Below are 22,996 nucleotides of genomic sequence, written 5' to 3' on the forward strand. Positions count from 1 at the left end.
GCATTATCTGGGATACCTTTGTTAGGTAGTTGAAGGGGGTTTAGGAGGGATAGCACCTTCCCTGGGGCATGCTTTTTTTTGTGGAAGGTCTGGTAATACGGCCAACAGTGTAGAGTATGTAAAAGTGAAGGGTGTGTTGAGAAGGATAAAAGTGAGGAGAAAGAAAAAGGGAAAAAAGTGATAGAGAAAGGCAAGATGGTGGAGGTAAAAATAATAGGGGAAGAGAGAAGAATGAATGATAAAACCAAGGAGGACTCTCAAAATGTTTGGAGAGGATGGATTTAGAAAATGGAAAAGAAAAGGGAAAGACGAAGAGAGCAGGGTGGAGGGGAGGGGTGGGAAGGGGAGCTATGTGTGTGCGCGTGTATGTACGTATGATACCATATGTAGAGAGAGTGGACGTGCGGGCATGGGTGTATATGTGATGTGTGCATGTGCATGTTTTTACTTTTTACTTTTGTTTTGGGTTTCAAGTTTTTAAATTCCCGATATATGTGTATGTATAGTTAATACGAAATGCTACTTTACACATGTACAGTGGGGTTTTAAGGTTTCGGCTTACCGTGTGGCCTCCATGAGCGAAGGTGAAGAATTGCTTACCCATCCCACAGAAAAAGCCTTCACGTCATTGCCGTGGGCTTTGTTGGCGCGCTTCTTTCAAGTTTCGATTGGCGAGTTGGTGTTGTAGCGTGGTACACACGGATGTTGTGGGGCTGTGGTGACCCAAACAAAAGGGTGTCTGTCATAGAATTCTTGAGCTTCTAATATCTTGACAGCGATTCAACGGGGCTCGGGGGCTGGGTAAAATTCTGCTACAAGGGACTTCCGCTTGGCAGTAGGCCTCGGCTAAATGGTGGTTGCTAGGTGTTTGTTTGGGCATCGTACTTTCCTTGGCTAGCAAGGGTACTCTTGGGTACCCACTTCTTCTTTGTGAACTTCCTGAAGGGTTGTCGAGGTTGAGGTTTGGGAGGTGGTCTTTGTCATCGCCGGCAAGGTTTTGGATCTCCATAATGGTTTGAGGGGATGGTCGAATGCAATGATGTGAGAGGAGTGTTGAGTGTTACGGGTTACTGGAGGTGATGGCTTGTAAGTGGAGGATGAGGCTTGGGATGTTGATAGGTGAGGGGTGCCCTTATCTACGAAGGGTATGGTAACCATTCCACAGGGAAGCTCGATTGTTGCGGTTCCTTTTTGCCAACTGACTACACAATTAGTGGTTGCAATCCATCCTCTCCCAAGAATGATGCTCACTTTCATTGTACCTACGGAGCATAGTTGTCAGGTACAAAAAAACGGTAACAATACAGAACTTTTAGTTTTCGAAAAATAAGTTCGATCCACTTTAAAAAACACTTGAAAAAAAGATATTTATACACATTTAGAGATGCAAATTCTAGAGAAGTTGTAACTTGTCATAACCTAGAAAATAGTTAAGACACTAGTACAAAGAGTCACGAATAGTGAACATATGCGTGCGGCATGATACCATGAATAAGAGCCGTGGCCGGTGGCAAAAAAGTGTGTAGTGACTAGTCACAACACTAAGTACAATAATGTCTAGAGTATAGATTCTAGACTCTAGACTCTAGACTCTAGTCCTCCTTCTCAAAGAAATCACTAGGAGAAGGAATGCCCTTCCTAGAGGTGCTCCCATCATCAGAGGCCAACCCAAAATTACCCTTCCTAAGGACATAGTCCTCATCCTCGTACTCGCGCTCTGTGATGTCTACAATAGGAGCATCCTCTTCTTCGGCAACAGGTGCTAAAGAGGTTCTCGAAGTCGAGCCATGCCTCACATATGTAGCCACCGGGCCGGTCGAAGTAGGACGTCGAACATGGCATCCACGGCCTCCTACTTGTGTGCCACCTCTAGCTGTGTGATCTCTATGAGCACGAGAAACTTGACGGTCAACCTCTTCTAGCTTCCTATAAAGCTCGGCATATGTAGTCCCCTCATCTGGATCTCACTCCTTGTGGACACTCCTAAGAGTGTCCACTGTCAACTTGAACCTGTCAACATTCACCTGAAAGCAAATGCTTATAAATTACTCCTCAGTCATGACATGCTATGAATCATGAATTGAACTTTGAACTTTGGAGATCTCTACCTGTTTGGAGATCTCCATGTCATGCATCTTCTCCACCATGCGCATCTCATGGTAGGCGATACCATGCCAACCGCCATGGGATGGCCCCACCTCTGCAATGGCCTTCACCATTTTGTGCCATTGTGGGACCTCGAGCACATGGAAGGAGAGATTGCAATCGATGATTGTGTGCGCAATCTCCTCATTCGCGGCTTTTATCTTTGCCTTCACACAGGTTGTTTATGTTTGCACTGATGGCGGTTTGCCTTATTGCTAGAGAGCTCTCCTCCCGTGGCCTCTTTGATTGGAACTTGGAACCGGCCAAGGTGAGGCGGAGGCGAGGCTGGGGGTGGGGCCGCATGGGGCAGGGGAAGGACTCACGGACGTGGAGGTACCAGACATGGAAGATCCTCCACGTCCACCTTTGCCTTGGTTGCGGATGAGCGATTACTATACCATCTGCAAATTCTTGAGGAATCTCCTTGCACGGCGGAACTTCCCTACCAAGCTTGGACACATGTGCAAGGAGCCTCGTGGCGCTACTTGTGTAACCCTTCCATTTCAATTACTGGTAAGTTTCTCACTGGTGGTGGTATATAAGGCAAAAGCCTTATGCTTTTCCTTTCCTTCTGACCTCACTGCCCAATGCCAAAGAGAGAGCGCTTGAGAGAAATGAAACGAAATGAAATGATATATTAACGTCTCTGAGAGGCCATAATGGCCTATGAGACCAAAACTGAGAGTACATCTGAAGTTGGTGTCTCATCAAAGAGAACAACTAAATGAGACTAAAAAGTACAATAAAGTGATTGTCCTACAGTTATAAGAACATAACTGTAAGACTTCGAGATGATACTGAGTAGAAAATACTGGAAAATACTGAAAAATGTATATCAGGTACATCCATGTATGTTGTTCAGTTGTTGAAGTGTTGCCCTCTCCTTAGATCAAGAATCTCCGCCATGGGGCTGTCTAGAATGGAGAGGTCGTAGAAGCGAGGTAGGCGCCTCCGATGCCGAGCAATAATGGCTCTGATCTGGCGATGGTGAGGATGCCGTGGTCGGGATCCTGGTGGGCGTGGCCGACGAGCACGACATAAGATAACTGCTCTATCAGTGGTGACTCCCTGGGAGCGTGGTCAGTGCCCTGATGGCCCAATGGAGGAGGTGTCAGAAGGTGTGTGGGCTGGGTTGCTGGTGCTGGTGCTGAAGAAATCTGTCAGGGTCCTCTGTCTAGGTACATCATGGCTCGGCCTCCTGTCTGCCAAGAGGGTCTCTCTGTGTCTCTTGAGCTCAAGTAGAAACAATCCCAGGCATCTCTGATCCTCAAACTCCATGACCCTGCGTAACGGCCCAAAACCCTCTCGGAAGAGGCAATGATATCTCCCTCGGATCTCATAATAGACTGTACATCGGCAAATGTAGTGTTCCTCTGTCTCTACCTCCTGGTAGCATAGTTGACAAATGCGGTCATCCAAGATCTGATGCACACATCGCCTTGTCTCAATCCGCAGCTGGTGTGATGAGGTCCGGATCTGTCCAATGGCACAACGTATCGCATGTGATAGGTGTACATCTATGTACGCCGAGCGGGTGATAAAATCATCTCGTGAGAGGTGTAGAAAATGGCTCTTGTAATGAGCCATTTTCGTGCCTAAGGGCTGAAGGGGGCTAGTCCATGTCCTCTCTGTGTCCACTCTGTTGATATCCATCCTGATCACGTGGTTTTGCTCTGAGCGGGTGAGATCCAAAAATGGACAATCCAGACTGTACTGAAAGGGTGGTAGTGCCTCTATCCGAAAACCATGTAGGTCAAACCATGATCTCATCTGAGCGTACCAACAATGAGTATCTCCATCCTTTGCCAACTGTATGGATGAGGTCAATGCCAATTGGGAGTACCTCTGCTGAGGGAGCTCCCATAGCCGCTGTAAAAAGGTAACTGTTTAGAATAGGGCCTCGGTTACTACTAGTGGGGCACCCAGCTCAGCCCGAACAATCTCATGTGGGACTAATGATTTGCTCCGAATCATGCGGGCAATCCTCATAATCAGTGGTCTCTCCATTTGCCTCCATCCCTCATCTGTCCCTCTCTGAGATCTGTGATGTATACTGGGCCCCAAGTTGGAGCTCCGTACAGGAGGGTCGGTGTGACAAGCGTATCAAATAGCCACAATTTGGTGCGTGGCTCCTGAAACTGTATGTGTGCACACTGCCTCTCAAGTGCCCCCAAGGCTGCATGCCCTGGAGCTAATCTAGCTGCTGCTGCCTTCTTCAGGGAGAAACGTGGTCCTGTGAAAGTAACTCCCAAGTAGACATATGACCTGACGTACTCTACCGGCTCCCCTCGGAAAGTGAACTGAGGCTCTGATCTCGTCACCCATGCCTGTGGGGTGTTTAACACCATAACCTTGGTTTTCCCAAGGTTTACTGTCATATCTCTATCCGCACAGAAAGCCTGTAATGCATCCAGGTGTCTCTGTTATCCCTCCGGAGAGTCTGAGATTAGAACAATATCATCAGCATATAACAAGATGGGTATCAACACCTGTGCCAGGCATGCCCCTGGGCCTCCCAATCTGTCTACATAATCAGAGACCGCATCAATGTACAGTCCAAAGAGGGTGGGCGACAGCGGGCATCCCTGCTTCACCCCTATCGTTGTTGTCACCCTATGAGATAGTCCGCCTGGAGCTCGGACTCTGCCTGTCACAGACTCATACAAAGCATATATCCCCCACTGCATATCCCCGGGTACCTCAATGTCATGCAATCTGTGCATAAGCTTGGCACGTGGTATGGTATCGAAGGCTTTGCGGAAGTCCACAAAGCAGCAGTAAATGTTCTAGCGGCAGAGGCAGAGGCTCTAAAAATTGCTGTTTTTGCTGCTTCTTTAGAAGGATTATGAGTTTGGCTACGGCCTTTGGCGCGCTTTGAGGTTCCCTTACTGGTTCTATGGCTGACTCTTGAATGGGATCAGGGATATGCCTAGGCAAGGTCAGTGGTTTGTACTCGACCACCTACTCAGGTATTGGCTCTAGTTCAGTCTGCACCTTCCTTACAAGCGCTTGGGCTTGTTTCATTACTCCTCTTACAAGGGATTGGGGTACTTCTCGAGTTTCTCTAGAAGGTTTTCGTAGTGAACGGGTTTCTTCTGTTTGGGAAGAGCTAGTTTGAGTGGGAGATTGCCGTTTGTCTCCGCGAGGGAGGCACGTTGGAGGTATTGTCCAAACGACTTCCAATGGTCTTGACGTTGTTGCCTTTGACAACTGATGGTGTGTTGCGTTTCTGTGTGCTCTTCGAGGCTTTCTTCCTTTGGTCCTTCAATCTTTTTAGAGGCTAGTGCAGCCTTTGGGGCTTGTGTCTCAGGCTTTTTGGTTGCTAGCTTCGAGGTTGAAGCATGAGCTTTCTGCTTCTTAGCTACCTTGGATGTTTCCCCTTGTCTTGGTCTGGAGCCTTGTGATGGCATTAAGGGGGACTACATAAAGAAGTCTTTATTGTATGCTTAACAAGTGGCTCACTGAAGTGGCTGATGGTCTTGCCACTAGGCTGATTGTCACTTTATTGGGACAATCCTTGAAAGCATGTTTGAATCCACACTAGTAAAATGGGCCTTCGTATGGAACGACATTGGCATTTGGCACTCGATTCAGGGATGGGGTTGAGATAGTTGGTGTGACGGCTCTATGAGGACATTGAGCAACACAGTGTGGGCCCTTCCAATGGAAACATTGGAGTTGTTGCCTGCGTGACATGTTATGGAAGTCTCTCACTCTTTGTTGCACCAGAGCTTCGAACAAGGAGGCATAGTGAATGTGGTTGGGGGTTGTATTGGATATCCATATGAATCAGACTGCTCATATGATTCGGAGCTCTCCTGTTTTGGACTGTGATAAGTTATAGTCTAGTGGCAAAGTCACCGAGTACTCTTGTACTCGTGTGGTTCCGGTTGGGGTGGTAATAGTAGAGGTGAGTATGGCAATGGTGGCGATCTGCACAAATCTCTTCGTATAGGGTTCTAATAAGTGGGCACTGGATTATGCGCCGTTTGATAAGCATTTGGCGTGGGCGGCAAGGCTAGAGGTTACTTTGGCGCTAGGAGCATAGGTTGTGGTCCCGAGTTTCCGTGGTACCAACAATTGGTTGTGTCCTGGTTCCCATGGTATTGTCAATGAGCACAATATTGTTGCTGTGTAGGCCTTAGCAGTGGACACTCCGTGCTTGTATGGTTTTGGTTGCAGATTGCACCAGTCCTTGGAAATAAATTTGGGCGTCCCGCTTGTGGAACTGGCTGGAGTTGGCCTTGGGGTTGTCCTTGTTGGGGTTGGCCTAAATGGTTGAGCAGATTTTCAGCCAACTATGTCCTTGACTAGGACTCTAGCTGGTGCTGGTTGGACACCCTTAGCCATTGAGGCTTTGGGTGATGCTCCCCTATTTCTTGGTTCGGGTGGATGACTTCTACATCCTTGTCTTGGAGATTGTCTACTAGATCTATGGCCTCGTGGGAATTCTTATCAAAGATGTAATGTCTAGACCTATAGAGATGGTCATGAAGCCTCTTGCTCTTGCGGCGGCTGATCATAAATTGATTGATGAGCGAGAAGTCATCTAGTCTCTCACGGGCTGCATCTCATGTGGAGATACTTGGTTCTAGCAATGTAGTCTCGCATTGTTTCACCCTCCTCTTGCTTGAGGTTACAGATCTACGCAAGATGGTGGCGTGGGGCTACCAAGGAAACATGCAGGATCTCGTGGCCATGGAGCTGCAAGGGGGGTGGTTTGGCCTAGTGGTATGGGACGCTAGGTTGGGGCCTTAGGTAGTAGGCAGGCTTGCGGTAATTAGACCTCAGGCTCAAGGGTGGTTTGAAGCACTGAACCTATGGTTGGGTGGTGAGTTGCTAGCCACAATCCATCTCGGTCATGCGATGTGTACGACGATGTCAGGTCTATGAAACCTCGTCAGGGTTTCGGTTCTAGGTCAGATAATCGTCGGGCGTGGTATGTGGAGACCTCACATTGGTATGAGAGCTAGGATTTGACAAGTGCTAGAACCCGAGGCATGAAGGATTTACATAGTACCCTCATGGGGGCTGTTTGGCAAGAAAGCCATGGAGTGACGAGTCTCCGCATGGATGAGGGAAAAAGCAAGAAAGGGACAAATACCTCATGGATGCGCAAGGATCTGAGAGAGTAAAAAAAGAAACATCATGCAGGCTGAAAATCACCTCCTCGGTGAGCACAAAACCATGGCACGGTTGGTAGTCTTTTTGCCCCTTGTTTTTTCCCTTTGTGGGTGGCAGATAAGGACGGGCAGTAAAGCAACCATATGTGGCTGCGTCACACGAAGAGAGGGGCGGATGGTAGCCTGAAGTTCCTGAAGTGGGTGGAGTAGCAGCCATGTGGCTGAGGCGGCTAGGGCTCTGGACCAAAGACCAGCCCATAAGGAGCCGGCTATCCAGGCCAGCTGAGCTGATCCAGGGCAGCCAGCCAAGGGCAGCGCTGCAGCATGTCCATGGCTAGGCAGCAGCCAAGCAACAAACGCTTGTGCATGGGCAAGGGGTGAACAGCCACAGGCAGTGGGCAGCGCACATGATAATTGCAACCGGAATCTTATTCTAGGAATTGATTGTGGAAAGATAGAGAATTAATTCAATCATAAAAACCATTGCTTGTAAGCTTCAACTAAATCAAATCAATTGAAAAATTAAACACTTAAACAAAAATACTTAGCTCCAAAAAGACCATATTGGGTGCAATCTTCCCCCCTCTTGTGCGTGGCCTCTCCCCACACAAGAGTATTTCTTTATTAGCTTTCCTTTTCACCAAAATTAGGCCATAGCTCCCAAAATACAAGATGTGCTTTTTAGAGAGCACGGCACTCTTCTTTAACAAAAATAGAGTGTCAAATTGGGACTAGGGTAAAGCCATAGGCTTTAATAAATTCCACAAAAATAAATGTATCTTTCCTAAAGTTCAAAATGGAAAAATCATTTAATAAGGTTACAAGCTACTATGCTTGCCAAAAATGAAATGTGATGATCCAAGACATTTCTTCCAAAATAAACTCTTCAATTCCCATAGTCTTCATCACCTGAAAATATAAGCCCAATTAATTATTAAATTAATCCCACAAATATTAAACAGGCACAAATCATCACCAACTCATGACTACCAGGCGTAAGTACCCCAGGAATCACCCTGCCATACAAACCTAACTGAAATAATCATAGGTGGCCTCAAACATACGTCATATACCGCACGTATTAATATTTATAGTGGTATCACCCACGATATTAACCTAGCCGGCATGACGCAAGAGTAATCTAGGCGTGTCCAAATTACTCAAGAGGGGATGAATAATATTTTTCTAGAGGACTTAAAATATATTCTCATGACATCCCTCTTGCTTGAGTTTGCAATTGTCCTCAATTGCGGATTTGTTGGGTTTGAAAAGAATGAAGAATTTCAGGGTAAACTCGGAAAAATTTCTCAGGCATCCATTTAGCATCTTCTTGTGGATGATTCTTGAAAGTCAAAAGATACTTGAAATATTGATTACCTGTCCTTGTTGTTGTTATCTCTTGGTCAATGATTGCATCAGGAACTAATACTTCTTCCTCTCCTTCAATAAGAGGTGGTTCCTCATATGTTGGGTGAGTAGGAAGTGTTTCTCGAAAAGGTTTCAAGAGATGGATATGAAAAGAATTGTGGATATTCCAATTAGATGGAAGCTCTAGTCTATAGGCCACATCATTAATCTTTTGAAGGATTTTAAATGGCCCATAATATCTAGGCGCTAGCTTCACTGCAGGAAATTTTTCCACACTCTTTAATCGACGCTTTTCAATTCTCAAAAGTACATAATCACCTTCTTGAAATGAAAAATCTTTGCGCTTCCTATTTGCTTGAAATGTATACTTCTCTTGAGCTCTTTGAATACAATCACGCACTTCAGGTAGAATGCGATCAAAGTCTCTAACATATTGGTCGGCTGCTTCTATCTTATGAGAGAGTCTAGTAGCCGGAATAGGCAATGCTCTTCCATAGATAATCTCAAATGGTGCTCGACCAGTAGCAGTATGAGGAGTATTATTATAAGCAAATTGGAGTAGGTGTATGTACTTATCCCATGCACTAGGTTGCTGGGAAACATAGGCTCTAAGCATATCTAAGATAGTGCTATTTGTCACTTCGGTTTGTCCATTCGATTCCGGATGGAATGCCGTGGAAAAATCTAACTTAGTGCCCAAGTTTGAGAAAAGAGCAACCCAAAAGTGACTACAAAATTTAGAATCTCTATCAGAAACTATCACTTTGGGTAGACCATGATGAACAGAAATTTGCTTAACAAATATGTTCGCGGCTTGCTGAGAAGTTAGTGTCTTTTTACATGGAATGAAATAGGCTTGCTTACTAAATCTGTCCACTATTGTCCAAATCATGTCATGGTGACTGGAAGTAGTAGGGAAGCCAGTAATGAAATCCATAGACACTTGTTCCCATGGTCTATCAGGAATAGGTAGAGGCATAAGCAATCCTAAAGCTTTGTCTTTGTAGCTTTTAATTGTTTGGCAAATGTTACATTCAGCTACAAACTTAGCTACATCATTCTTCAAATGGGGCCAATAAAATTCTCGAGAAACTACTTGAAGTGTTGCGGAAACTCCTCTATGTCCCACTAATGGTGGTTGGTGCATCTCTTTCAAGACAAGTTGTCTGTAAGGTTGAGTAACACACAATCTCTTCTCAAAGAAAAGATAGCCATCATTATGAGAATAACTTCCTTGAGGTGTCCAATTGTTTTCACGCAATTTAATCCATATTTGAGAAAAATCTGGATCAACTTCATAAGTTTCTTTCATGAGGACAATTGGTTCACTTTCAATTATAGAAATGTTGTTGATATTTGGTCTTCGACTCAAAGCATCGGCAACAACATTTTCCTTTCCAGGTTGATATTGAATCATAGGTTGGAAACTTTGAATGAAAGCTGCCCATTTGATATGTCTATCTGAAATAAGAGGTTGCGTAAGCAAATGCCTAATGCTTTGTTGGTCTGTCTTGATAAGAAATTCAGAGCCCATTAGGAAATGCTTCCAGATTTTCAAAGCATGCACTACTGCTGCTAATTCCTTATCATAAGTGCTATAATTTTGCTCTGCAGGCTTAAGCTTTCTACTTTGATATGCAATAGGATGGTTGTCTTGCATAAGAACAGCTCCAAATCCTTTGCCACTAGCATCAGTCACTACTATAAAGAATGGTCTTTGGAAATCAGGTAGTGTAAGAACTGGTGCTTGTGTTAAAGCATTCTTGAGTGTTGCAAAAGATTTATCTTGCTTATCAGTCCAATTCAAATTTGTAGCTTTCTTAAGGAGTTCAGTCAAAGGATTGGCAATACAAACAAAATTCTTGACGAACTTCCTATAATAACTACATAAGCCAAGAAAAGATCTAAGATCATGTATGTTTCTAGGCGTAGGCCAAGAAGCAATACACTCAATTTTCTTAGGATCTACACGAATCCCTTCGGCCGATACTATATGTCCTAAGTATTCAATCTCCTCTTGAAAGAAAGAACTCTTTTCAGGATTGACATACAATTCATTTTCTCTCAAAAGATTGAACACTTGTTCCAAGTGTTATTCATGCTCTTGTCGATCCTTGCTAAAAACAAGAATGTCATACTTGAACACTATAACAAAACTTTGAAACTTAAGGAATATACGATTCATCATACGGCTGAAAGTAGCTGGAGCATTGGTCAAACCAAATGGCATAACCAAAAACTCATAATGACCAGTTTGGGTTCTAAAAGCTGTCTTGAAAATGTCAGATTGAGTCATACGGACTTGATGATACCCAGACTTTAGGTCAATCTTGCTAAAGACCTTTGATCCTCTAAGCTTATCAAGAAGATCATCTACCCTAGGAATAGGATATCTGTTCTTGACAGTAATCTTATTCAATGCACGATAGTCTACACACATTCGGTAAGTTCCGTTCTTCTTCTTAACAAGAAGTACTGGAGCTCCAAAAGGTGAACTACTAGGTCGAATAATGCCTCTCTCTAGCAAGTCTTCTATTTGGCTTTGGATTTCTCTTTGCTCTAAATTGTTGACTCTATAGGGAGCTTTACAAGGCGGGGAATTTCCAGGCAATAAATCAATACTATGATCCTCAGGCCTAGACTTAGGTAATCCTGGAGGCAGATCTTCCATGAAACAGTCACTAAATTTGGAGATAAAAGAGTCAAACTTTGGTCTTTTGGATGTGTCCAACTCAGCATCAAGCTGGTTAACCCATACCATATAAGTCTTGTCTCTTTTTCTTAGAGCTCTCTTTGCTTGAGTGTGACTCAACAAAGGACTCATTTCTCCTTTGACTTGACACTGGAGGATAATATTTTCATTGTCCTTCCTTAGAGAAATGCTATCGTTCCTTTTATTTTAAGCAAAGAATGAACATGAGGTTTACCTTCCTGTTCTGAGTAATCTGGATCGGAATTACCCTCTTGCTCGAATGATTCTTCTTCATTGTCGTCTTCTTCAATCATGTTGACTCGAGCTGCTGCTGTTGGGGTTGAATTCTTGGTACGCTCCGAACAATTCGGTGCTATGTGACCTTCTTTGTGGCACTTGAAACATTTGATAGGAGATGTCTTCGGTTTGCCACCATTGACTTTCTTATTGGTACTCATGGTGCCTTTAGCCTCGTCCTTGCCTTTGTCATAACCTGGTTTATACATCTTCTTTGAAGCATAAAAAGATTTAGTAAATGGTTTAGAAGAAGTACCCTCATGTGCTTTAATCTCTTTAGGAAAACCATTTTTACGTTCTGAATTAGTTGCCAAGGATATTGCAGAAGATAGTGAATGAGGTCGAAACATATTCACATCAGCCCTAATGGTAGATCTAAGGCTTGATATGAACTTCCTTTTTTGATCCTTCTCACTAACTCTATCCACAACCTGCACCTGTAATAAAGTATTCCAGAACTTTTCTACATACTGTGACATAGTTTCCTTTTCCAATTGATGCAAAGTGTCCCATTGGTGCCTAACTTTGGACTTGAATTGTGAGGGTAAAAAGTGCTTTTTAACCAGCCGTTGAAATCTTTTCCAAGAATCTGGCTTGTCATGACCTTGCTTAATTACACTCCACCATAAAGCTGCACTGTCTACCATATGATTGACTGCACATTTAATCTTATCATTCTCTGAAAATTTTTCTCCAGAAAAATAGTCATCTAGTTGACTAAGCCAAGCTAAAATGACCCTAGCATCCTTCTTTCCATCATAATTTTGAAATGTGAAAGCTTTCCGACTAATCTTGGATTCTTTTTGTGATCTTTGTGCTTGCAATGTAGTATTTACAGCCCTTTGAATAGTGTCATCTTCGTCATCAAAAGATAGCGAAGAGTCACGCTTGCGTCTACGATTCGAGAGCTGTCTCTCCAATTCAATACGCTTCTCTCTTTCTTCTACAATTTGATGTTGTAAAGAAAGGAGTTGCTCTTGAATTGATGGCGAGATAGGCAAATCTGCCATAGTGCTTGTGCAAATGATGTAGATAAATAAAATTTTACTTTATTTGATGTAAATAAATAAAGCAAAAATGAGTACTTATCTTGTCTTTTCTCCCGCAATTCGATCTTGGTTGAAGCTGAACAAGACGTTGTTCAATGGCTGAATTAAATTCTCGTCGCCTCAAACAAATCCCGAACGATTCCGCGTGATTCAAGAGTCTTGGGCTAGTCGAATTGTTGATGAAATAATTTTTCTGCACTTTGAAACCTGCTGAAACAGTCCTGTAGACCTTGCCCAAACTCTGTAATATTTTTCTGAAATTTTCAGAATTTTTCAGAAGTGATTTCGGAATTTTCTGGCCTTTTCTAGGCAATTTTGAAGCTTTTTAAAACCTGTAAATGACTTTTCTGCACCCAGAAGTTTTCAGAATTGGAAACCTTTGAATTTCTCTTCAAATTTGGAAATAGAGAAAAGTAGAGGTTGAAAAAGGAATGATGTGACTTGCATAGGGATTGGGAAAAGTAAACTTGATTAGAATTAAGAGAAAATCAAGATTATGGAGTAATTAGCTTATAGAGCTAATTTTTTTTTTCTTCTCCACTCCACGCTTTTGCGCCGGCAGGCTGCCGCCGTGCGCCCCTTGTTCCAAAAGATTATGGAGATTTATAATATGGTTTTTGCATGGATTTATCTCCCCCGTCCATTATAGATTTGCTCAACCTTGAAGCTTTCTGATTTCTGAGAGTAACCCGTGAGGTTTTTGGCTATGAGGATTCCATCCATACGGTCAGATTCTGATTTCACTGAGAATTTGGGAAAACCACTTTTTGATAGAGAGGGATGGTTTTGCAGGGTGGTGAGTGGGTTTGAGAGTAGATCTAGTTTTGAATCTTTGACCTTTGGGTAAAGACCTGCAAAACACCCTTCTGTCCACTGGATAAATTCCTGCACTTTCTTGATTTTTGAGAAGTTGAAGCCCTTTCCTACCTTCTCCACAAATCTCCTAGCACAAGCTCTGATACCACTGCAACCGGAATCTTATTCTAGGAATTGATTGTGGAAAGATAGAGAATTAATTCAATCATAAAAACCATTGCTTGTAAGCTTCAACTAAATCAAATCAATTGAAAAATTAAACACTTAAACAAAAATACTTAGCTCCAAAAAGACCATATTGGGTGCAATCTTTCTCCCTCTTGTGCGTGGCCTCTCCCCACACAAGAGTATTTCTTTATTAGCTTTCCTTTTCACCAAAATTAGGCCATAGCCCCCAAAATACAAGATGTGCTTTTTAGAGAGCACGGCACTCTTCTTTAACAAAAATAGAGTGTCAAATTGGGACTAGGGTAAAGCCATAGGCTTTAATAAATTCCACAAAAATAAATGTATCTTTCCTAAAGTTCAAAATGGAAAAATCATTTAATAAGGTTACAAGCTACTATGCTTGCCAAAAATGAAATGTGATGATCCAAGACATTTCTTCCAAAATAAACTCTTCAATTCTCATAGTCTTCATTACCTGAAAATATAAGCCCAATTAATTATTAAATTAATCCTACAAATATTAAACAGGCACAAATCATCACCAACTCATGACTACCAGGCGTAAGTACCCCAGGAATCACCCTGCCATACAAACCTAACTGAAATAATCATAGGTGGCCTCAAACATACGTCATATACCGCACGTATTAATATTTATAGTGGTATCACCCACGATATTAACCTAGCCGGCATGACGCAAGAGTAATCTAGGCGTCCCCAAATTACTCAAGAGGGGATGAATAATATTTATCTAGAGGACTTAAAATATATTCTCATGACAATAATAGTAGGTGGTCCTCTCCAAGGCCAATGCAACTCTTTGTCGAGGGTCAGAATTGTCACATGACCTCCAAATCTCTCTGACCTCATGTGAAATCTTTGCAATAGAGAGAATCATGGATACAGACACTGAGTCCTTGGCTCCTTGAGGCACAAAACAATTGGGCAATGATAAGTGACGCTGGCATACACCTGGTCCCATCAGCCCAGGACCAATAAGTATAGTAAGAAAGAATCTTACCAATTTTACTACATTGGTGCCTATCCATTTTGTGCTCCTCCAACAATTGCACATCCATAGTTCCACCTGTAACATGAGGAGCTAGGAGGATGGAGCTGGTCCTTCATGAGGCCCTTCCCTACCATGGGTGGGAAGTCCTGCAAATTACATGAGACAATCCTCATGGTAAAGATGTGGTTTTGACCCCGGACCTTAGCAATTGCTTAACCGGTGTCTATGCCCGTCTCTCATAATGCTGAAGGAGGGAGTAATCACAGTGCACAGTCTTTGCATACGTGCGCAATACATGGGCACCTTGCATCGTGATGCGATAGATCATGCTATACATCCTGCAAAGCCTCATGAGAGGGCAACATGTCTTGGTGTGAATCCACATGATCCCCCATGCCATGTACTTCATGCATACTATCCAACCCCAGTAGGGAGGACTCAACAAAGTCATTATGGCTTGATGCATCATCCTTCTGTGAAGATGACTCGGCAACCTCATCACTGTGATGCAATACATCATCATTATGTGTTGGGTATTTCGGAGTCTCATGTGTGTGCCAGTCTCGTGTGTGGTTCCACCTTCTGTATGTGTACCCGAGTTTGTGTGTTTGAGTGTGTGTGAACCCACCCTTAAATGGGGATAAGATAAGTATGCCATGTGTACTTGTCTTATTAGTGTATGTGATTTATGTGAGTCAAAAGATAAGGTTTGCAACATAAAAAAGTATGTACTCGGTGTACTTCAAATCAACCTAATCAATCTACATCAAGTCGTACAATCATCTCCCTCTAACTCTCTCTCTTCTCTTTCTCTTACTACTTGCATACATCCCCATCATGGACATCTTCAATCCTCCTTAGCTTAGCTCTGCCCATTTATGCCGCCCAGACTCACGGACCCCAAGATGGATAGAAGCAGGGAAGGGAGAAGGAAAGGGCACGCAGCTGGGCAAGCATCAAGAGGACGGGTGGCAGAAGAGGAGGGCGGGCAGTGGTGGGCAACAATGGGCAGCGCAGGGAAGAGAGGGGGGCAGTGTGGGCAGCAAGGAGGCGCGGGCAGCAGAGAAGAGAGGCGTGGGCAGAAGATGCTGTCACCAGCCTGGACATTTCCCAGTCTGAAAGGGGTCTGGTGGACTCCAGGATGTTTAAATATTTGGAAAGTACAAGCTTTGGGAATGGGGGATTATCCTAGAATACAAAGGACCACACTCCTAAAATTTAGGAGAGTTGCTATTTTTGGCCCGACTCCGATGAAAATTTTGTTCGCTTTATTACATCTGGAATTGAGCAGATACCAAGAGTTGGCAAAGTGCCTATGACAGAATGTCTACCAGTTGGGATATTTTTAGAGATAAAGTTTATGGAAGGACCCATCTCTTAGATTGGGACATGTGGCAAGAAAGTGGACCAAAGTGAGACAAGTGGCATGACACTTGTTAGAAAGTGGATCAAAGTGAGACAAGTGGCCTCACACTTGTCACTTCAGCTATTGTGTGGCTCTCCACTTGTCATTGTAGCCTTCTCTTGCCATTTTAGCTCATGGGAGGCCCAAATCTATAAATTGGAGCCCTCTCTCGTCATTAAAGGAGGCTCTCTTGCTGCACACTAGCCTCTACTACCGTTACAGGCTGCCCTAATGATGGCTACTCTCTTTCTCTCTCTCTTGAAGGCTGCCCATGAAGAATACCGGTTGTTGGGGACTGTTTTGGAGGCTTCCATCGCGAAGAAATACTAAAGGCAAGGGTATTTAATCATTTATTATAATTTCTAGCCATTGTACTTGTTGCACCAGCATTTGTACTTGCTGTACCAGCCATCGTACCGGCTATACCAGCCACTGTACCTATTGTACCAACCATCGTACCGGCTATACTAACCACTGTACCTGCTGTACTAGTCATTGTACTTGTTGTACCAACATTTATACCTGTTGTACCTGCTGTACCAGCCACCGTACCGGCTGTACTAGCCACTATACCTACTGTACCAGCCATTGTACCTGCTGTACCGGCTGAATGGAGAGTTCTACTTGCTGTACCAGCTCTACTGCATGAAGACCCGTGGTTTTTGGGAAAGAATCAGTACCCACACGGAGGTATATGGATTATATTGTTGGCTCGGCATTTCTACAGCCTATGTTCCAGCTTGGTAGCCTTGTGTTGGGCTGTGTTATGGCATTTGCAGCTTATTAAACGATTGACTACAAAATTAAACAAAGCTAAAGGAAAAACAGTAGCTGGCCCTTCAAATCAGAATGAGAATGATTCAAGTGCTGTGGGGATTTATGTAGAGATTCCTCTCGATGTTAATCGTGAACCTGAAAATCGAAAAAGAGCTAAAGCATAGGAAGATGTGGCCGAATCTCCCCTAAAGTAGGTTTTCAAGAAAGTAAAACTCTCGGAATTTAATGGTGGCGAAAAAAGAAGACATGAGAAAATCTTGAGGCTTGGCTTGAAGAATTGGAGGATTTCTTTGCCCTTCGAGAATTCAATGAGGAGGGAAAGGCTAAAATTACCTCACGGCATCTCCCGTGGGGAGAGTAAGGCCCTCAAAGCTTGTACATGATATTATTCTCCTTGGGTAATAAAACACTCCAAGGGGGGGGTTGGCCCATTCCGGCCTCTATGCAGTGTCACACGTGCAAGCTCCATTTTCAACATTTGTGGATGTTTTGTCCAGCTTTATGTTTTATGCAAAGTGATGATGGATATGTGTTAAGGCTGTGGCCATGTTTAAGTGTTTTAACATGCATTGATGGTATCAACAAGTGTGTCAAAGGCCCTAGTCCCCCGGGCACCCGCCGCGAGTTTCATTGGTATCAGAGCATAGGCTTTCTTGGAAGCGGAGGCTTCCTTCTATCAATAAGGAAGAGAAAAGATCTCAAGTGGGGACCACACTTACCATCATTGCTATTAAGCATGGCCAACTGCTTCATAGCCTATGAAGCAAGAGCATGAGCAATAGACAGCTTGGTCTAAGGATTTATGAATTCACAAAATTTATCTTGGAAGTATGGAGTTGGCTTTATGTGCACACGTTTAGCACTCTTTCCATATGGATATTGTGGATTATATTATCAAGCTTACAGGCAAGCTATATGGAGATATATCTCAGGATATCTTAAGGATATGGTGATGAGATAATTCTTTTGGCTTCATGACCAACCTAGCAAAGAAAAGCTAAGTATACTTTGAGTTTGCAAAGTTAGTGCTTTTGCTATGAACTAACCCTTGTATAGCTATGCAAGGAGAAAGGTGTTATTGTTGCCTTGAGATGGTTTCAGGGAAACATTGTTTATGGATGGATTATACCTATGGAGATCTCTTTCTTGGACGAGATTTATATAGATATTGGGCTTCACAAGCAATTTCTATGGACGAATCTGTCCGAGTTTATAGAGAAGAAATCTTTGGATATCTCATGGATATGATGCTTTTATGGATAAAGTCCACCTCTACTCCAAGGTGTGTGGATAGCACAGAGTATGTGGTAAGAGTTATGGTATACAACGATTATGGTATACAGGTCTATGGATTCCTGGACTTCTTTTCTAGGGATTTGGATCCATCCTCAGGTTTATGGATTATGTTTATGACCCCCTTTTACTGGGATGGATTATTCTTTTTGGCTCCCTTTATTTGGGATGCATTGGACTTATGAAACTCATGGTTCACATATCCTGTGTAGTGTTCTCTTGTCCTACATGCTCTCTTGAAGATTGTTTCTACCATGTGTGGGTGGAACAATAGAGAGCAGATGGAAGGGAACATGGGCACTTCAAAAGGTAGTGACAAGCACAACATACCCTGTGTAGTGTTCTCTTGTCCTACGTGCTCTCTTGAAGATTGTTTCTACCATGTGTGGGTGGAACAATAGAGAGCAAATGGAAGGGAACATGGGCACTTGAGAGGGTAGTGTGAGTTGGTGGCCGAAATGCCTATAAACTATGTGTAGCAGAAATGCTTATGGAACACCAGGTTATCTATGCCTACGAGTGATTGTTTTATCTTGTTACTTGAGCCCACCTCTCATCCAAGGTGTGTGGTCAGAGTACCAACACGGAGTGCAAGTGGTAAAGTGGACATGACGGGACTTATGTCTATGCCAACAGTCATGTGGACCGATGTCTTGTTGGCAGGAGACTTATTTTGTCTCGCCCATTTACTTGGGACATGGATTATGATATCTGGACTTATGGGACTGATTTGTCTCGCCCATTTACTTTGGACATGATTATGATATCTGGACTTATGGGACTGTTTTTTGTCTCGCCCATTTATCTTGGACATGATTTTGATATTGGTATTATGGAGACTTATTTAGTCTCGCCCATTTCTTTGGGACGTGGATTCTTCAGTTATATTGGATTTTTGAGACTGTCTCGTCTTGCCCAATCGATGGGACATGATTATATCTTGAATATATGGTTTGAAGCATAAAGTTGCGGACAACTTTTTAAGAAGTTGGGGAGGATGTCACCAGCCTGGACATTTCCCAGTCTGAAAGGGGTCTGGTGGACTCTAGGATGTTTAAATATTTGGAAAGTACAAGCTTTGGGAATGGGAGATTATCCTAGAATACAAAGGACCACACTCTAAAATTTAGGAGAGTTGCTATTTTTAGGAGGAGATCCAAATGATCATACCTCCAAACCCAAGGAGGACTTGTAACACTTGGAGCTTACAAAACTACAAGTTGCATCAAATTGTTAGATTAAGGAGGGTCTTACTCCAATTATATACTTTGATCTTTGAGATGAATTCTTCGGTCGAGGAAACTTAGGAGGAGACTCAAGCATGGATCCTTCCTTCCCAATAGTCTAGCCAACTACCCAACCACTTAGTCTTGGGGATGGTTTAAATAATATTTTTTTAAATCTTATCATTCCTTGAATACATAAGAAGAAACCATATGATAAACAAATCAAAAATTCTTTTCAAAATTAATTTATCTTAGTCAAATATTCACTTGGGATATATATCTTACCATCAACTAATTAATTGGTTTCCCTAGGCCATTCATCTTACTTGTTGTTCACAACCACTACGTGCATTCCCTAGGACCAATACCTATCTGAATCCTAGGATTTCTAAAGATACTCCCTGATCTTGTTTGACCATGTTCTGGGTGCCTGCTTCATTTATTATGATTTCTAGCCATTGTACTTGTTGCACCAGCATTTGTACTTGCTGTACTTGCTGTACCAGCCATCGTATCGGCTGTACCAGCCACTGTACCTATTGTATCAACCACTGTACCGGCTGTACCAACCACTGTACTTGTTGTACTAGTTATTGTACCTATTGTACCAACATTTGTACTTGCTGTACCTACTGTACCAGCCATTGTACCGGCTGTACTAACCACTATACCTACTGTACCAGCCATTGTACCTACTGTACCGGCTGAATGGAGAGTTGTACTTGCTGTATCAGCTCTATTGCATGAAGACCCGTGGTTTTTGGGGAAGAATCAGTACCCACACGGAGGTATATGGATTATATTGTTGGCTCGGCATTTCTATAGCCTATGTTCCGGCTTGGTAGCCTTGTGTTGGGTTGTGTTATGGCATTTGTATAGGGATAATCCGGCATCTCCCGTGGGGAGAGTAAGGCCCTCAAAGCTTGTACATGATATTATTCTCCTTGGGTAATAAAATACTCCAAGGGGGGGGGTCGGCCCATTCCGGCCTCTATGCGGTGTCACACGTGCAAGCTCCATTTTCAACATTTGTGGATGTTTTGTCCAGCTTTATGTTTTATGCAAAGTGATGATGGATATGTGTTAAGGCTGTGGCCATGTTTAAGTGTTTTAACATGCATTGATGGTATCAACAAGTGTGTCAAAGGCCCTAGTCCCCCGGGCACCTGCCGTGAGTTACAGATGCAGGGGCAACAAAGTGGTAGAGAGGGCAGATGGAGAGGAGAGGGGCAGCACAGCTCAGGTACAGGGAGCTCTTGCGAGAGGTTTCAGATGGGTATCCATAGCTTTTGAACAGCTATCTAAAGTTTTTCAGTTGAGGACAATAGTTTAGAGGAGGAGGAGATTTTTGATGTGAGTGCATCATAATTTAAAGCTAGTGTGACTAGCTAGTGTCTATTTTTAGCCAATGTGACTGGTGCTAATGTGTCACACCGGTGCTAGTGTGACTGGAGTCGGGGCTGTGCTAGTGTGACTGGTACTCCCCATTTTCAGTGTGACTGGAACCCTGTTAGTGTGACTAGCAAGCACTCTCTACCTAGTGTGACTAGATGAGATCCAACTATGTGCTACCAGTGTGACCTGGAACACATGCCCAGGGTAGCCTAATGTGACTAGAGGCCTGTGGACCAGTGCAAGTATTGATAACAGGAGATTTCTAATGAATGCATGCATGTTTAGATGATTTACTAGTTGTGTGATCTGTTTTAGTGTGCTGCCTGTGTTGCTTGGGTCAATCTTGTAGAGCTGGCGATGTCCGGAACTACTGCCTAAAAGACCAGCCGAGTGATTTTGGATGTTGACAAGTGATTTCATTCCCAAAGTTCCTTTTGGGACTTGCACAAATCTTCAATGAAGTTTATAACTCAGTGTGTTCTCACACACCTATAAATGTGTGTGAACACTATCATGTGGGCACCAATCAAATTCAAGTTTCTGGGCACCTCTCCATCCAGGTGCCCTCTCATGGGCCCATTTTGGGTGCATTTGTTGGCAAGTGTGGGCTCCTAAAGTGGCTGGCTTGACACTTGGCCACCTTACCTTGTTTAGGCCATGTATCTCTCCTTCCACTGTGTGGAATGATTTCTTCACCTGGGTACGTTCCCCAACACACTCGACTGAGTAAAACGATTGTACATGCACCTACTGGACGGCTGTTATTCCTGCTGTACCGCACCTAGATGGATGTTATTCGTGCTGCCCGGCAGACTGCTGTACGGCTACTGTACTTGCTACCATACGACTTGGCATGTCATCATTTGCTGTATGGGAAGGGCTGAGGTAGCTGCTGAAGCTGGACGACCAGTGCAGAGGAGAAGTTGCTTTCTGCTGCCAAACTCCTTGTTTTAGTGACTTGGGCGGTGGCTGTCCATACCCTTGCCGAGTGGCTTGGGTGGTGGATATTACTGCCCTTGCTGAATGGCTTGGGTGGAGGAGATTTCTCCCCTGCTGAGTGGCTGGAGCTGAAGATTTTGTTTGTTTTGTTTTCAATACATACTTGGAAATCTGGTGCAAGGCATCCTCAAGCTTGTATCTTTATTACGCTGCTGGATTAATCAAAATCATCAAAGAGGTTTTTTTTTTTTTTTTTGAGGAGGGGGGGTCGGCTCGTTCTGGTCCCAGCGCCTGTGTCCAATTTTCATTCGTGTTGCTGTTGAATTGGTTGAGTGTTCATCCAACGTTTTTCTCTTTAATATTTGTTTAGCTTCTCTTTTAGAGCAAAGGCTTTCTTGCTTGCATGGGGTTGCACAGCCCCTTGATTTTGTGTTCCATTGTGGGGTTCACTTTGAATCACCATCGTCCTTCACTCCAAGGTAGCCTTCATCTGTTGTGTCCAACCATGGAGGGAGCCTCTTTTCCTGATGTTTTTTTCTCCTTTGCCGTGTGTGGGAGTGGGCATCCTGCATGCAGATGAAATGCGTGATGTAACTCCTTGCATAGATAGAAAGAACTAAATCTCATAGGCATGATGAAACGTTGATGCTGTTCACATGAACCCTCAATGTCAAATTGTCGTTTGGAAACATCATCAAACCATTGTTTATCATAAGGATATTCTAAAAAGCGTTTTTTGTATGATTCATTGAAATTTACTAGCCTCTGAAACGGTGACATGCAAGAGTATGACATAATACTCTTAAAGCTGCAATCTTTTTTGTCGATGCTTTCAGTTTTTGTGACTTCAATGTGCAATCATCTTAGATCTTTTTTTTTGGTGGTTTTTTCTTTGTTTGTTGCGTGCATGTTACAGCTAGCAAGACTGAGAGAAAAAATAGCATCATTGGAAGAAGGCCATCATGCAAATAAGCAGCAGGTTGGAACCTACAGGGAGTGCCCCATTGAGAGTGATCAAAGAACTAAGAGCTCACAAGGTGTGCATGAAGGAGATTTTGGGCAACCCTCTTTGGTCTATAGAAATGATTCTCCGTCTGAGAGTAGAACAAACGGACTTGTGGCTGAGAATGCACATGAAATGACTGTAAATGAGAATGCTCTGGATGCTTCTACATCAGCAAATTCACAATCATGCACTCAAGCTAGCAGGCGAAAAGGTAGTTTGAAGCCTAGATCCAGCTCAAGGAAGAGGTTTACGCCCTATATCGAGTACACGAAGCTTGCTTTTGAG

At 43.4% G+C, this 22,996-nt stretch overlaps 1 protein-coding gene across 1 annotated transcript in view; it reads left to right on the forward strand.

Annotated features, from left to right (window-relative positions):
* Positions 1-22,996, forward strand: part of SGR2 (shoot gravitropism 2 (SGR2)) — a 166,948-nt gene that overhangs the window by 87,404 nt on the left and 56,548 nt on the right. Inside the window, exon 12 of the mRNA XM_086823869.1 lies at positions 22,622-22,996. Coding sequence (XP_086679995.1) covers positions 22,622-22,996 — 375 coding nt within the window. The remainder of the gene's footprint in view (positions 1-22,621) is intronic.

The sequence above is a fragment of the Cibotium barometz genome, chromosome 30, assembly GCF_041138505.1.
Source record: "Cibotium barometz isolate CiBa-2024 chromosome 30, ASM4113850v1, whole genome shotgun sequence".
Classification (NCBI taxonomy): Eukaryota; Viridiplantae; Streptophyta; class Polypodiopsida; order Cyatheales; family Cibotiaceae; genus Cibotium; species Cibotium barometz.